The sequence below is a fragment of the Cricetulus griseus genome, chromosome 6, assembly GCF_003668045.3.
Source record: "Cricetulus griseus strain 17A/GY chromosome 6, alternate assembly CriGri-PICRH-1.0, whole genome shotgun sequence".
Lineage (NCBI taxonomy): Eukaryota > Metazoa > Chordata > Mammalia > Rodentia > Cricetidae > Cricetulus > Cricetulus griseus.
In genome coordinates, this window is record NC_048599.1 from 92385278 (window position 1) to 92403361 (window position 18084).

The 18084-nt window shown below is 35.3% G+C and overlaps 1 protein-coding gene across 1 annotated transcript in view; it reads right to left on the bottom strand.

Moving 5' to 3' along the window:
- The window catches only part of Fsip2 (fibrous sheath interacting protein 2), a 78485-nt gene that overhangs the window by 28209 nt on the left and 32192 nt on the right, over positions 1-18084 (bottom strand). The window contains exons 16-17 of the mRNA XM_035447065.1: positions 8321-17258; positions 7-7124 (exon numbers count right to left, since the gene is read on the bottom strand). Coding sequence (XP_035302956.1) covers positions 7-7124; positions 8321-17258 — 16056 coding nt within the window. The remainder of the gene's footprint in view (positions 1-6; positions 7125-8320; positions 17259-18084) is intronic.

An 18084-nucleotide genomic window follows, 5' to 3' on the forward strand; every position in this document is an offset into this window, starting at 1 on the left:
AGGTACTGGATGAACTTCTGATTCTTTGGTCGCTTTTGTGAAAATCTCATTTCCTTTCTCTGGCCTAAATACCTTAACTTCTGCATCTGAAAATTGCTTCAACATTGAGTCAATGAGTTTCATAGCTGTGTCATAAAGTTCATCTTGGTTTTGGTCCTCACTTGCCTTTGGAGTACTATCATACTTTTTGGGTTCTGGTGAAGGTGTAAATATTAGTTTATTCACCAATTCAGTGAGCACGTCTTCTAGAAACATAGCAGGAATAATTGTAGGTTTACTTTCTGATGAGGATTGCGGATGGTCTGGCTTACTAGGAAGACTTTTAATGTCTTTCTCTTTTTTGATCTCACTCTTCTCTTTTCTTTTAGTTTCAGTTTCTTCAATTACTTTCTCTTTAGCAGTGGTGTCTGTGTTAACTGATGGGGATAAACCCTTTGTTGGAACAGGCTGTGCAGAATCTTGACCTATAACCAAAGGTTTATCACTTGGGACACCTTTGCTGTATGTTGGTTTGAAAAAATCCAATTGCTCTTGAGAAGATATTAAAATATTGTCATAAATATTTTCAATGACATTTTCAACACGTTCAGTTTCTGAGTAGGGTTCTTCATATCTATCTGTTTCACTTACAGATTGTGTCCTCTCTTCTGTAACAGGCTGTTGGGCTATTTTTACAGTTTTTTCTTTTATGCTCTCTTTACGCTTACTCTTGGGCTTTTCATCTGTTTTCACTATGCTTTTACTGGCATTGTCCATTTTACTTTCATTGTCTATTACCAAATCTGATACAAGTTCCTCCTTCTCAGAACTGTTTTCAACAGTAGCTACTGCAAAATGGGTGTATATTTCAATCATCTGCCCCTGCTCATTGATTAGAACTAAGTTCTCTTTCTCAGTTTCATTACTTTTACATTTGTCACTCAAATGTTGAACTTGAGTACCTTTACTTTTCACACTGATAGTTGGAGACATAACTTTTGAGGCATTCTCATATTTTTGAGGGGCAGATTTCAATTTATTTTCATCATCTTTCTTTGTATCTGTGATGCCTGTAGTTGATCCTGACATCAGGTTGATGATATTGCTTTTCATCAGGGTAGCTATAGAGTTAAGTATTGGACATTGGACATCATCTTTTTTCATTGATGTGTCTTTAGATAGAGCAAGCTGGCTCTGTTTTAAGCATCGACTAATCTGCATGGAGGTTTTCTGTGGTAGAAGTTGAACCCTTTGGGTGATATTTTCTGGATCTAGAAATGAAAAGAAAGTTGAACACCAGTCTCCTGAAAATAGTGGTTGAATCTTGAATGACGAAATTGCCTTCTGGGCTAAAGAAGAAACCATTTCTATAACAATGTTACCAGTGTTATCTTTCTGAATACTATCAGATCCAAATTTCCCTATGAACTGATCATATACAGAATTAGATATCTCATTAACTGTCTCCTTCCCAATTGGTGGGAAAGAAAATATTTCTTCAGCATGTGGTAAAACTTTGATTTCACTTTTCCTAAATTCCTGTACGAGAGAGTTTGCAAAGTTTAGAGCTAAGCTTTCAACTTCTGGCTCTGGCATATCTTTTTTCCTAGAATCTTCAGTAAGAGTTGCAAAAGAAGAAAATTTGTGAGCAAGGTCAACAATTACATCTTCTAAAAATGCAGCTGAAAATAGAGAAGGTTGTGACTTTTCTTTCCCAGACTTAGCAAGAACAGAAGCACGGCCATAATCAGGTAAGTTACCAGAAGGTGAGTCTTCACCATATAAAAATGGCCTCAAATGGTGATTCATGATTTCTTTCATAATGAAACCAGCCATTTTACTGAGAAATGAACTTCCCTTTTTGTGTGCATCTTTCTGTACTTCTGCTTGGAATTCAGAGTTTTTCAAAATATTATTACATACAGAATCGATGAAATTCTCAGTGGTTCCCTGTTGCACACTCTCTACATTCTCCTCTTCAGCAGCAAATCTGATCTCATGCTCAGAAATTTCTTTTATAATTTCATCAGTCAGTTTTGAAGCTGCAGCCATGAACTCGTCATCATCATCTGGCCCAACCTCTTTCTCCTTTAGTTTACTTGTAGTGTCATCTGTAGGGAAGATATTTACTAAAAGCTTGTAAATCATATTTTCTATTAGAGAGCAAGGGAGCACTGTAATGCATGATGGCAAGGCATTGGTATCCTTCAAGATAACGTTGAGCACATTTTTGATGATATTTTCAGCTCGAGGGAAAGAATAGGAAGAAGGCATTAGTTCACCTGAAACTAACGACTGCACTTGATAATCATAAATTTCTTCCAGTAGAAAATGATATATTTTTCCTCCAAAACAAGTAGTGTCATTTTGTACTGCCCTGTGTAGCTGCATCAGTGATTTATATTGATCTAATATATTTTCATAAACTGAGTTGACTGTTTTTTGAACCATTTCTTTATATGTCTCTGAAAACCATAGACTCTCATCCAAATTTTCTGCAAGTAAAATTTCAGATGTAGTGAACTCTAAAACAATTGATTTTACTAATGCTGTAACGATATCCATTATTTTGGCTATTGCTTTCTCTGGGGTTTCATCAGCCAAGGAATTCTGTAGGAATGTCTGAAGAATTCTGCATAAAAGATCAGAAATCACTTCCTCCAAAAAGACAGCTGAGTTCATAATGAAAGACAATTCTCTTTGCTTAGGGTTTGTTGCTTTCTTCTTGCAAGGTTGAACAAATGACGCTGACAATTCTCTTTGCTTAGGGTTTGTTGCTTTTTTCTTGCAAGGTTGAGCAACTGAAGCTGAAAGAAAACTTTTATCTCCTGATAAGAATGACTCTAGATGGTGATTAAAGATCTCTTTTATTATAAAACTTGCTATTTTTGAAACAGGTATGCTACTTACACCTTTTTTATCCTTTGTAAGAGACTGGTATAGATTTGAATGAGAAAGATCAGCATAAATAGAGTCAACCATTGACTGCATGTCTTTTTCTGAAATCATACTTTGTTTTTCATTTCCATGTTTTACAATACATATTGCATGTTTTGAAATTATTGACATGATTTCATTTATCAGTTTCATAACTGTGTTACTTAAGTCTGATTGAGAAGTATCAGAATGTTCTCCACTGGAATGTGATGGACTTATCTGAGATATAAGCTGAGTCACTATTTTTTCTAAGTGAATATGTGAGAGCATAGTAGTATATATTGTTGATGCTTGTCTTCGGAATCTTGATTTACTAATATCATAATGGACTCTATTTACCAAAGCATTTTGACTAAGTTTTGAATGTAAACTTAAAGGCAGATTTTCTATAAGATCTGGTGGAATCTGGAAATCAAAAATTTCAGTCAGAATGATTTTGGTTATCTGGCCAGCCAAAGCCTTTGTGTCATCTAGAAAATCTTTATCAGGCATCATTTCCATTTCATATTCTTCTAAAACCTTGCCGTACACAGTGCCAATCATGTTTTTGAGTACATCTTTCTCTACTGGGGGAAAACACAACCGTTCCTCAGCATTTTCTATAGTTGTAACCTGGGCTTTTGAAAATTCCTCTGTTATCCAATATATGAGACTTTCAGCTTTATCAAACAGAACATCTTCTGAATTTCTTGTTGACTCCACTTGGACAATGCCAACCACTCTGTGAAATATTTTGCTTACTACTCCAGAGACCACATCTTCCAAAAAAGTTGAAGAATAAGCACTAGCGTAAATGAAATTCTGTGTGTCATCAAAACATTCACATGTTGAAGAAGCTAATTGCCTTTTTTCCACAAATGGCTGAAGATGGTGTTCACATACATATTTAATAATGAAACCTGCAATTTTGTCAATTAAAACATCATTACTTTTTGTGATATTTTCTTCCACTGATTCTTGAGAATCAGAGTTTTCTAAAATATTTGTGAAAACAGAATCAACAAGATGGCGAACATCATCTTCTGAGTAACAGGACTTGGCTTTATCTTCATCTTTTGAAAATCTAATTTCATGTTGGGAAATTTTTCTCCTAATGTCACTGATAAGATTGGAAGCAATTTCATTAAAATTTACTCCCTTATCCTTTAGAGCTGTATTTGAAGCCACTTTGGGAAGAGGGAAAAATTTAGATAATAGTACTCTGATCATATCTTCTAAAAATGTATATGGTAGCAATGTATTATATGGAGGTAAATATTGGTTTGGCTTACTAGAATTATTGACGTCATCAAGAACATTAAAAACAATATTGTCAGCCATTGAATTAGAACAGGAAGCAGCTGACAAATCACCAGAAAACAGTGGGTGAAGAAGGTAGTCTGAAATAGCTGCTATGATTAATTTGGCAATATTTTCCACAAAAGCATCACTATTTTCAGATTCTTCAATGTCAGGATCTAGCCCATGCTGCTTCAAAACATTTCTATATACTGAGGTGACAAGTTCATCTACAATATCTGCATCACCAAATGGAAAGGATGATTGTTTATCGCATAGAATAGGAATTTTAGCTCTATTTAAACGGTTGTTCACTGAGTTTACTATTTTTTGGGTCATATTTTCCAGCTCAGCATTAGTATTAGGCTTCGGGCTAAAAATCTTTGATAAAACTCTGGTAACAATTTCCCCTACAAATTTATCAGGGTAAATGTCAAGAGGTGATGGCTTCTGGAGTTTGTGAGACTCTACAACTTCACTGAGAACTTGTTTGACCATATAAGATACCTCATCAAGTGGAGTTTTGGGGCGAGGTAAAATCTCTCCACACAAAAATGGTCGAAGATGGTTTTCAATAATCTCTTGGATAATGAAACTGGCTATTTGGTCAATCATAATTGGACTTCTACTAATTATATTCTTCTGTATTAAATCAAGAGAATCAGACATTTGTAAAATATTACTATAAACAGAATCTACCATCTTTTGGAGGTTTTTATCTGTGTGGAGACATTGATTATCATAGATGGTGAACCAGATTTTATGTTTTGAAATGGCTGACATAACTTTATTTGTTATAGAGTTGGTCATTTCATTAAAATTTGAACACATTAAACACTGTTTTTCTAAAGATGAAGGCTTAACAGGCAGGGGAATAAGCTGAGCCAAAAGTCTTCTGATGACATATTCTAAAAATGAGTGTGGTAACATGGTGCTATAATCTTTCGAAGACATGGGTTCAGAGATAAATTTTCTTAGATTATTTTGAAGTTTATGCAGTATGATTTCAGCATTGAGAGTATGATATAAATTTGATTTGAGCTTTCCCTTGAAGCAAGATGGAAGCTGATAGTCTACAATCTCTAAGAATATGCTATTAGACATTTGTTCAGCTACTGAAGTGTCATCATATGGCAGATTATCCCCACAGGTTACTTTAAATTCATATTGCTGTAAAACATCATAATAAATGGAATCAACAATCTTAGTAACACATCCTTTATGTGCTGATGGAAAATAGAGCCTTTCTTCAGGATACCTTAGAACAGTGATTTGAGCATTATTTAACTCATTCACTACATTGTTGATAAGTGATGTATTTATCTCATTGAGCCATGTTTCAGTGATGCTTATATTTTTCCTCCACAATGAGGTAGTCAGCTTAAAAAATAATTGTGAGATTATGTCCTCCAAAAACGTGGCTGAATAAACACCACCATTTGCTCCTCTTTGACATAGCTTACGAAAGGCTATTGTGTTCATTCCCCTTGTTTCTTCTCTATCAGGAAGTGACAAAGAGAAAGGCTTTACTGCCCTTTGTTTGCCAAATGGTGTTTGCATTTTAAAGCCAGCTGCATTGGGATTATTCAAGGACCTGTTCAAAAAGTTACTGTCATAGCTCATGAAACTTACGTGGGCATTCTTTTCTCCCAATTCTATTAATTCTTGCCTTTTTGCTTTTGGGAAAAAGGGCTGAATTTCTCTTGTTGCATAGCTCATGCATTTGTTTTCAAAAGGAGCTTGTTGAAAACCATGTGATAGCTTATCCATCAAAGATTTAACCAAGCTGTGGGATATAACATTAAGTACACAATCTGATGATAATAAATCTTGATCCACGTCTGCCAGATTTTCCAAAAGGTCTGCCATGTAATCTCCTTGAAATTGTTCACAGTCCATTGGTGCCTCAAGGTAATCGAAATCTCTACCTTGAACACTTCCAAGTAATTTTCCATGTTGACATTCTTCTGCTACTTCACGGAAAATAGAACTATCCTCAAGAAATGTAGCGCCTGTGCATTTTTCTAGAAGTGTTCTAATAAGTTTCTCACACACAATATTGAGAAGAAAAATTGATTTAGGGGAAAGTCCTAGATTATTTGTAAGGATTCTATTACTTTGTTGATTATTTGAGGTCAAAAATGTTCTTGCTAGTTTACCAGAACTCATATCCCCATCTGGGAATTCATCTGGTAAAAATAAATCTAAAACAATATTAAAGACTTCATTGACAACTTCTTTGGATTCATGAGATTTTAGGTTACCAACCAGACTGTTTAACCTACATGCCAGATAATTTAATTTATTTCTTTGAGCATGGTGATCAATTAGGTGAGGAGATGATTCCCAGTCTCTGGGGCCTGTCTGAGTTTCCATGGTATTGATTTTGTTGAAAATAGGCATACTGTTTCTAAATATAGGATATGTTTTGTTTCTTACATTATTTTCAAAGTGATGATTTATTCCTAGTACTTTGGACAATACAAAAATCACTCCTTTTAAGAGATCTTGAAAGATATCATCAATATCGGAGGAAGTCACTCGTGGACAGAACCTGTACTTGGTTTTTATGGAAGCCTGGTGTGCCATGTCAGCACTTATAATGTTTCCATTAGAAAGAATTTCAATGATAACTTCAAAAATACTTAAAGCAAGTTCTCCAATGGAAATAGACCTGCTCTGATACACTTGAGAATGAATTGAGATATTTTTGTTAGAAATTACATCTTGGATTTTCCATGCATTGTCTCTGTTACCCTCTTCGGTGTCATCTGAAAAGTTTGAAATTAAGTAGCAGATGACAGATTCAGAGAGATGTTCACAAAACTGATATATTGAGGAATTACTGTATATGCGTTTTAGAGGCTGATTTGAATCATAATTTTTCTTTGGAAGTGAAGAAACATGAGACAACTTCCCATCAGTTGAAACTAAAATAATGTAAGAAAGAAACAAAAACATCTTTAGAATGGATTAGAGGAAATTTGGAAAATTCAATATATTGGCAATATATTTTGTCTGTAAAATAAAAGGTAAAACATAATGACAAAAGAAATAGGATTTTCCTAAATACTTCACAATTGTAAAGTCTTACTCTTAGCCATTATGTTGAGAAAACGTGTCTTCCATATTCAAATCTCTAAGACATGAGTAGATTTCTGTCTTGGCTCCATAATTATGGACACTAAGAGACCAGATTTTCAGATCTGGTGTAATATCCTGCTATAGCTCCAGTGACGGGATTATGTAAAAGTATATTAAGTGACAATATTTGATGCTATGCTGCTTTTTACTTGGAAGTTTAAAGATTTGTGTTACTCTATCATCTTGAAAAAAAAAAAAAAAACACAACTGTATCAACTCCAGAATGGTTAATGAGAGAATGCAGCAGCAGAGGCATGCATAAATACTTTGCAAACTTTTTAATTCACAGTGCATGCTCAACCAAAGTTTCCTACTTTGTTTTTCATTTTCCCCTTATCTGCAAGCCTAAAGGGGAAACAGAAGCCCACATCTTTTATATTTAATACATAAACAGTTAACTTAGTAACATTTTTAGGTACTATGGAAGTTTAAAAATAGTCATTCCAAATTTTTGAAGCTATTTTCAAATAAAACAAAATGTAGGCTCTTGGACAAGAGATCTTTTTTAATTTAAATTCTTTAATTATTACTCATATTTACATATTCATACCCCCATTCCCTCACCCTCCCATCCTCCCATGTTCTCCCCTAACCCCTCCAACCCATCCCCCAATTCCTCCCCAGGGATAGTGAGACCCTCCACCAGGGACCTTCAAAGTCTGTCACATCATTTGGGGGAGTGCTTAGATCTTCCTTGATGTATCTGGGCTGCAATAGTACCCCTCCATAGGGAATGGGCTCCCAAAGTCCATTTGTGCTCTAGGGATAAACACTGGCTCCACTTGGACTGTCTTGGCCTCCTAGCTGGCATCCACATTCAGAGGGCTTGGTTCAGTCCAATGCTGTTTCCCCAGCTTTATAACTACAGCCATGCCACTCTGAAAGCACCTGATCTCATCTGACAAGAGATCTTTTAAATATAACTTTTACTGTTTTCCCAAAATTATTCCAACTTAAAAAATCTAACTTATCTCTTGCTTACCTGCATCTTTGAAGTGCTTCAAGTATGTGATCACAGATGTAGTAACATGTCTTGCCACCAAATGCATTTCATTTGGACCCAGTTCATGATCAACGAAAGTGATCTTGTCCGTTTCCTCCAAAGTCTCTGATGTCAGTTTGGAGTTTTTATTTTCCCATTTGTGTAATAAAGAAAAATCCCCTTGGCAGGCTTCAAGTCCTTCGCTTTCTTCCTCATTCATACAGTCCATTCGTTTATACCACATTTTAAGCAAATTGTTCTCATTCTTTTGTCCTTCACATACTGAAGACAAAGAATTTTGACTAGACATGAGAAATGGTTTCACAGTCTCCAGGCTTTCATCCGGGTGTGGCTGCTGGGGAAAGCCATAGCTTGACAGTACTGTGTTAACAATATTATCTGCAGCTAAACATATTTTGAGTGGGGAAGCAGTTGTCTTAATTTCATTTGGCTCAGTTGGTTTGGTGGTCTCATAATGAAAAACCCTTGGATTTTCACCTTTCCCCATTTCTATAAATGACATGGCTTGTTTTAGAGATTCTTCTGTGGAATCATTTGCTTTCTTAAATAATTTTTGTAACACACTGCCTTCAGGAAGAGAATTGTTACTACTGGTGGATCCCTCAAAAAGTCCAAAGTTTGGGTTCGTTTGGCTCTGGTCTTGTGCTTTGTTTCTAGAACATAATGGCACAGCATTTGAATTGTAACTTCCTGTTGGGTCCGAGCTTTTTATTTTGTTTTCGACACAGGAACTGACGTGTGAGGATGAACTGGACGTGATCTCATACTTTTGTTTTGTATCATCCTCTGAATTAAGCCCCAAGCCAGATACACTCCTCTGTGGAGAGTTACTCCTCATACTAGTGTTTCTCATCTTTGATGCAGGCATTTTCATATGAGACGCAAATTCAACCTGGTTAACAATGTAAACATTCTCAGTTCCTTCAAACCAATTTTTGTTGTGAAGGTTTGTGATCAAAGACTCATTGAAATTAGTACACTGGTCTATCAGTGTACCAATGATTTCACTGGCAGCAATATTCTCTTTCAGTGTGCTAACTGGAAATGGTTCCATTTGGCTTATTTCTTTGTCTAGCTTATTCTTAATTATACTAAGCATGTCACTGACGGTAGTGACAGAATACGTAAGTAATTCTGAATGGAATGAATGAACCTGTAGGAGTGTGTTATGTACGTTTTCTTTGGATATAATAGTACTTGACTTGGGTTCCTCTCCAAACTTTCTAAATGGTTGTAACTTTGGCAACATCTTTTTGCTTAATTGTCTCTGTTGCACTTGAAAGAGATTGTCTATAGGCATTTTAACTATTTCAGAAAACTCATATTTAGAGATATGCTTAAACTTCAAGTCCACAAATGACTCTAACATGTTTAAGACTCTTTCTACAATCTCTTGCACAATTTGGTTGCTAGGGCTTATAGATACTTGGTCTTTCATCTTCTTATTACAGGTCTGCACACCACTGAGGATGTGCTTGTTTGGAACACCATGCTTACTTTTAGCAGCAACATGTTCTTTCCTACTTGTTAGAATTCCCTTACTATCTTGAGTGGGCATCTGAGACAAGAAGCACAGCTGTAATTTTTCAAATAACATTTCGACAATTTCACGTCCAAACATATTTATCTGTGCTTTTGTATCCTCAGCTCTAGTAGCTCCACATTTAAAGCGATCATAGAATCTGTTTTCACAATCTTCAAGAGGTGGTAAATTTAAAAGTGAAAGTGAATACTCCAAATCTTTTGCTTTAATTGAAATTTCAGTCAAAATGTTTTCAGCTATGGTTAAAAGTTTAGACTTTTCATTTTCTGTATCACTTGTTTCTGTTTGCCATTTGTCAAACATTTTTTTAAATATACCTTCCTTAGGAAAAATCTGCTCTAGCTGTGAGGAAACATTCTCTAAATAAAAACATGCCTGCTGCTCAGTAGGGGAGCCTGCACCCAGATTCTGCTTTGATAGGCGATGATCACCCAGATTTGAGACATTAATTGGAGAAGCCATATTGTGATTGTTTGTAGCATACAATTCTTGCAATACCGCATTGACAATTTTGCTTGCTTCAAGGATTTGACCAGATGGTAACGTTTTTGTATTTAACACGGTCCTATTTTGTACCACTTTCTCAAGTTCTTTCATAATTATTTCTAAAATATCAGTTATTATATTCTTTGCATAAACTCTTAATTCTGAAGTTGGTAGTTTTGTTTTCAGCACGACTTTGGCATCCTCTGTTGATGGAGTTTGTGGTAGTCCAATGGCGGTTTGGGATCGGTTCTCTCTTGGAGTCTTCTCTACAGCACCTAACTTGGTCTTGCTTTTGGACTTAGTACCACTAATGCCTAGATGTGGTTTTGTTTTAAATTTAGAGAGAGAGGTAACTTTTGACCTTGCTTTTAAACTTGTTTTACATCCTGGCCTAGGGCTGTTCTTAGGGCTAAGTTTAGAATTATGTAGCCTAAGAAGGTACATGTCATCATAACTACCTTCAAAGGGAAATCTCTCTTCTAGATGCAGGGAAACAAAACTGGACAACTTATCAAGAACTATTTGAACTAAATATCTTCCAATTTGCAATGGTGAATATGGAAAAAACATGTTTTCTAACACAAGAGCATTTAAATTGTCAGCATAAGGATGCATTTCTGGTCCCCCAAATCTAGGGGTATTACTTATTTTTCTTGTTAGTTTAGTTTCTTTAAAGCATGGTGGTTTTGCTGATGTATCATTGTTGTCATGCATTTCTACCTCTCTCCTGCTTTTAGTTTTTTTGTATAATGATGTCACAATGACAGAGTGCATTTCTCCCAAAATATTTTCAAGTATATCATTTGATACATTGTTAATATGAGACTGGAATAATTTCTTCTGTGTTATAACTGACATTTTACTTTTAGACTTAGACACAACGTAAGGAATTTCATTAAATGGAGGCAAGTGGCCTATGATTTCCATTATGTTTTGACTCAACTTTTTCAAAACCTCTTCCACTGCACTGAATACTTTGCTGTTTTCTTTTGGCTTTGATTCTCCTTTTCTCATAAATATTTCTTCCAACATAACTCTTTGGCTTTCCTTTTCCAGTATCATTTGGCTTTCTTCCAATGGGGGATTTGATAATGTGCCAGTATTTTCCTTCTCTTTGAATCCCAGCAAAACTTCATTTGGTATAGTTAACTGTGAACAACTGGGATTCTCTGGTGAGGGTAAAAAAAATTCCTTCACAGATCCTTTATTGTGCAAAATCCTTAAGATACTAGTGACAATTTCACTCACAATGATATTTTTTTGAAATAAAATGCTGTTTGAATATGTGTGCATACTTTGTGTTTCTAAGTCTAAATCATTTTTAATAAGCTTCAAAATAGCACTGGCAATGAAGTCAGCATAGTCCTTAAGGGTAGTTTGTGATAAATGGATTGTGGTTTCAAGACTTTCTCCACAGCTGGAAAAAACGGGTTCCACAAGTTCATGGCTAGGGTCTGCTTCAGTTGTTGGTAATCTTAGGACATTCACACCAGATTCAACTTGGCCTGGTTCATGAAAAATGCTGTCATCGTGTTTACCATTTTCAAATTTGGGGCTAATAAATACGTTTTCCTTATTAGACTGCAAAGCAGGAGAAATTAATGAATTTATTCTTTCTGTGGCAAAAGACTGTAATCGATTAAAAATAGTTTCAGTAATGAAGTTGGCATTTTCCTCACATGGATCCTGTGTGAGTTCCCTGGTGTCTTCCTTTCTCTTCATGGGCATCTGGTAAACATCAGCATAAGCTAAACTCTTATCTTCTGAATGTGAAAAATGCCCCGGTTTTTCTTCAGTTCTCTGTGTTATAAAAAGAGACTGTTGGCACTGTGATTTTGGAAACATATCACAGAAGGCCAATCTTGTGGAAGCAGGATCCTTTGCATTTATAGCAAGCATGACCAAGGAAGTAAGGCTACGAAGCACGATATTCACTATGTCTTTCGACACCAAAATGACATCTGTTTTAGGAACTGACACTTTAGGAATAATATTTGTACCCCTAACAACTGGTTGGATATTTACTTCTGAGTGTGTGCCAGGGATACTATATTGCAGAGTGGGTGTGGCAAATGAGAGGTTATTCTGGTGTATAATGTTTTCATAAATATCACATAAGATCCCTTCAATGGTATCTTGAATTTGAAACTCAAGTATTTTTCGATAATCTGCCTTATTAACTAGCCTTTCAATAATACCATCTTGCTGATCTGAATAATTATCCTGGTCAGAACTGTTTTTGTCACACTTGCTTTTGCATGACACAATATCGAGCACTGTGTTAACAATCTGACTTGCAATATTCTCGGAAACCACAACATTATTTGTCAGGAGAGGACTTTCCTGTTCTTTATCTAACTCATATTTGATACCTTGTAAAATTTTCCTAGCCACTTCTTTTGCATAAATATTTAATCTGGACAAAGACAGTTGGCACCACGAGTCCATCTTTCCTGGGGTACCATGCTCCACCGAACTACAGGGAAATTGCTTATCAGAATAGGAGTCGTTGCCTGACAATGCTGTGCTTAGTGATCCCTCTTGCTGCTGTACTGGCAAAGTCACTGGAACTCTGAAGTTGATTTGGGGATGAAAGAGAGATTCTACTTTGGAAGCAGCAAAATTTTCTAAATTTTGTAATATTGCCTGCACAATATCTTCAACTACATTTATTTTGGTCTGTTTGTCAACATTCCAGCTAGACTGAATGTCACACGGATTTCCACTTAACATAGTGACAGGTCTGTTTCCTGTGTAGGTATGCTCACGAAAAGAAACATTGGTTGAAAAGATGATTGTTTCACATCTGTTTTCACTTACAGGTTTTTCTGTCATGGCAGCTGAAAAAAGTTTGTGAAATACGGTCCTAACCACATCATTTACCACTACAGTTACATCTGTGTCAGACACTAAAGGGCCCATCAATGGATCCCTAAATTGAGCAGATGTTTGAATAGTTGACACAGGAATATTATGAGGCCTACCAGTAAAATGAGAGTGTGAGAGAGAAACAACATTTAATTGATTGATTAAAGCACTTTGAAAAATTTCATTCAAAATATTTCTTATAATGGGAACAATTGGAGATTTGTGTGGTTCTTTGAGTTTTACTTCAATTTTGTTTAAGGTTCTTTCTAGGATCCACTGGTCAGTAGAAAAGGTGCTGGTTTCTTCTCTGGGTGATGTTCTATCTCCAATGAATTCCTTATTTTGTTTGTCATCACTATCTAGAAATGACTCTGGCTCAGCTCCTCCAGGAAGAAAATTTCCATAAATTGGTCGATATCCATAATTTTCAGTGCCTCTGTTCTCAGATTCAGGTTCAGTAAACATGTCTGAAGATACTACATCTAAAATTAAATCAACTATTTTTGTAAATATTTGTGTCTCCTGTGTTGAGCTTTTTATATTTTCCTTACAATCTGATGGGTCAATATTTAATTCTGTTTGAATGGCTTTCAAAATAGCACTTGATACCTTCTTTGCATGATTGTATAAAGTAGACTGCAATGATTTATCATGTGAATCTGTAGAATTTCTGCTTTCACATTCACAATCCATCATAGTCTCTTTTTTATTTTCATCATTAAGAACACTGACGTTTTCTTCATTTCCACCGGCAAATAGTTCCAGTTTAGCAAAAACCACGTTAAGAATATCTGAAGCAACAGCTTTCAGTTTATCTGGGCACATTTCTTCTGAGTTCTCAGTTTTGGAAGACACTGGGAGATCATTTTTTGCTTCATTTTTAGGAATCTCTTTTTTACCCATTACCATTTTGGAAATTGTGTTTGAGATCATGTAGGTGCATTTTGCCATTTCCTCCATAATTGAAGCAAATGATAGGTTGTCAATGTCAAGTGATTCTGAGGCAGTTTTCAATTCAGAATTTACAATGCTTTTATCTTGGTCAATATCACATAGTTTTGCAAGGACATAATCCAGAATTGTTTTAGAAATGAGTTGAACATTAGACAGTGCTAGAGGATCCTTATGTGACTTCTCTGTGTTTTGCTGACTGGAAGATGGCTGAGAATCATGATGGGCTTCCGGGAGTTTGCTAAGCATTTCATGGAGTGTTTCTCCAATTTGATCTAACACCTTCAGTTTGGGACTATCTTTCAAATCCTTTCTATTGAGGGTGCTGTGGCGAATACAAGGTGTAGCCATAAATTTTCGAAATGAGGTTTTATCCTGTTTACTTGACAAAATGTTTTGTTTATTAACATTGTCAGACCCGCATAATGTAGATAGTGTCTTATCTGTAGAGGTTGAAGTATTTGTTTGATCTTCATTTGTACATGATATCATTTCACAAATACATGTCAGTAATGGACTTTCCATAAACTCATCGACACTGCAGATATGGGAGTCTACTGCTTCATTGGGATCAGCAAACAAGCCTTTGCTTGCATGACACTTGATATGGTCTGTATCTCTAGTATTTGGGTTTATATTATTGAGTCCTAGTTCATTCTGTATAGCATGTAAGACGATGTTGACTATTTTCATTGTGTAAGTACTAAGTTGAGAATGTAATGATTTCTCTATCTGTGAAGGTTTGTTGCCTCTTTGTAATTTTGGACAAACAAATAACGTCAGACTTTTAAAAATTGTATTAATGATCTTATCAGTAATATCATTTACACGCTTAGGTTCACATTCTCCAGACCTTAACTGGGATGTCTTTTCAAGCTCTACATTGAGTGAAGATAAATATTTCATTTTCTTTTCACTGTCAAACCATACTTTGAATGGTGTTTTAGTTGGTATTTCTTTGGCTGTTTGTGGAGTATCTGAATGCTCTAAACAAGATTGATGAACTGATGAAATAGCGTTTTTAATGGTATGAGGAATGTACTTTGAGGCCTTGTGGAGTATATTTATCACAGAATCTGTTATTTCATGTGCAAATGCACAAATTTCTGACCTAGAGAACATCTGTTCCATCCATTCTTGATTTTGTAGTCCTTGAGATTTTTCTAAGATGAAATCAGAGGTCTCTTCACCAATTTTGTTTCCTGAGTAATGAGATGAATCAGAAGACATATCCTTGAACATTTCTGTTAAAATGTGTTTAACTATATTTTCTGAAGCCTTTTGTATTTCATGCTTTTGATCTTGGCTGAAAATTGAAGCATCATTAGTCAAGCAGTGCTTTGTCTTCACAATGTCTTCACCACTAAGAGATAACTTCAACCCTAATCCCCAGTCATGATGTCCAGCTTTGCTTTGAGAAGTTTCTGTTGGTTGTTTATTACTTCTTTTGCGTTCAAAACAAGTATCTCTCTTTGTAGCCGAATGGTTAGTAATCTGCTCTTGTGGTTTTGTTTTTTCACCACTGAAGGATGAATCAAGCACACTTTTCACGAGGTTATCTATTTCCTCATCATCGTCTTCAGAATATAGAACCATGCCTGGAACATTAACGGGGGGAAATGGTCTTTTAGTTCTAGGACCATTAAATGACCTACTGCCAGTGACTCTATACTTTTCTTCAGTATCAGGAAGATTCCTTACTCTAGGTTGTCTGTGTTTTTTAACACTTGCTTTTGCTGGCTCTGGGTGAAGCTGAGTTAAGACATCATCCAGTAGCTGAAGAAGTACTACTGTTTCTTCAGATGCAATAAGTCTCTCATTATTAAGTTCAGTTTGTACATAGCCTAGTATAGTGCTTATTGCTTCTTCTACATGACCAACTAGAGAGGACTGTGAAAAAATACTTGATATTAAGTTTTGCATTTCTTCTTTCATAATTAGATTAGCAGCATCAGATTCAGGACTAGATCTTTTTTGGTCAGGTTTTTTCTGTAATTTATGTGTTGGCTCTGCATTTATTTGTTGTTGGAAATGATTAGTCGTGTCTTCAGGAGGAAGTTCACTTTTCTTATAAGATGCAAGAGTCATCAACTTCTCTAAAATGGCATGTACCATATCATCAGCAATATCACACATTGGCTCCAAGGTATAAGACAGTGTATCCTCTGAAGGTTTTGTATCTAAGGATGACAAATAGTCACCACTAGTTGATAAACTTGGTTTAAGTTCAACTGCCAAATCTTCTTGTGAAAACATCTGCACACATTGTTTCTCAACAGCAGACTCCAGCTTCTCAAGCATATTTTCCACAATCTCTGAAGCTACTGAGCATATGTCAACATTTGAGAGCATCTCTTCTCTTTCTGTATCACATTGATCAACAAAAACTTCAGCAGTCACAGAAGACAGAGAAGGAATGGCCTGGCTTAAGTCAGACATTATTTCTTGAAAAATACTTTCTAAAATAAGTTGTGTTTCTCCTTTCAAGTGACATTTAAAGTTTACAAAAACATTCTTCAAATTTTTCATCTGATCCAAGGCCTTTGCTCTTTGATCAAATACCAATGGAATCTCTAAGGTGTCTGTTTCTGTGGTAGCATCTTTAGATATTTTAGTGCTCGTTTCTAATGATGTCATAAGGTGGCTATCAGATTTACTACTTCCTATCTTAGGAAATGGATATTCCAAGCTGGTTTCGTTGTAATTGACTTGTGAAGATATAGATTCCTCGCTCATATGATATGTTTTTTCAATAACTGTTCTTTCCACATGTGCAGAAGGAGGTTTCAAAGGTGTGGGTGGTTTCTTCACTGGCGTTTCACCAGCAAATATACATGGATCTGCTTGATATGTTTTAGGTGTGTAGCTTCTGTATGTAAAGCCCTCACTGCACGTACTACAGAAACTTGAACTATCAGAAGAAAGGTCTGAGTCATCAGACACTGGATAAGTATTACTCTGTACTCTTTCTTCATATTTTGTTATGGCTGGATACAATATGCTGGTTACTGTAGCTACAACCCAGGTCATTATATTTTGAATTATGCTATTTAGTTCTTCAGAAGTTATCTAGAAAGAAGATAATCAGATAAAAATAAAGTCATACAAATATTTATTCCATATTTGGGAGATATGGGGGTAGCATCCAATTTTATGTCAAACTATTATATAATAATGGTATATCATAATTGGAACATCACCATCGTTTATATTAAAATGAAGAAAGAATCTATTTAGAAATCTGGGCTATTTTAAGCTTGTTTATTTCATACTGGAGAGAAATGTTTTAAGCATTAAAATTTCATCTTACTTATATACCCTGAGAAACTATATAAATTATTTCCCAACATTCATAACTTGGGTAAATAACCTTAAAATTAAAGTTACCAAATTACTATTTAGTCACATCTGATAAAATGTTATGGGAAAAAAACCCAATGTGGTATTCTTAACTCTGTTATATATTTTGAAAACAGATAAAATTATTTCCAAGTATTTCTTCACACAGATATAGTAAAAGTATTTTAGAGTCTTCAGAAGCATTTGTATAGCTTCTATGAAGGTATTAATCTTCATATCTATTCCATGCCTTAGCAATAAGTGCACAGTCCTTTTATATAGAATACAAAAATTAGTGCATTTTAGACTTGCTTTGGAGCTAACATGACTTATGAGTACAAACTATCTAGGAAAGCAGAAGATAGATGAATGAAAATACAAGACATGATAGGAAGGCTGACAGATGTTTCCCACTCAAAGCATATCCATGCTAAACAGAAATTATTCATGTTTTAAGTTAATATTACAAAAAAGTTAAAATCTATGTAGCACACTCACAACTGATCTTAGGGAATACCCAATGAAAGGCCACTCAGTGCTAATCCCCCACTTATAT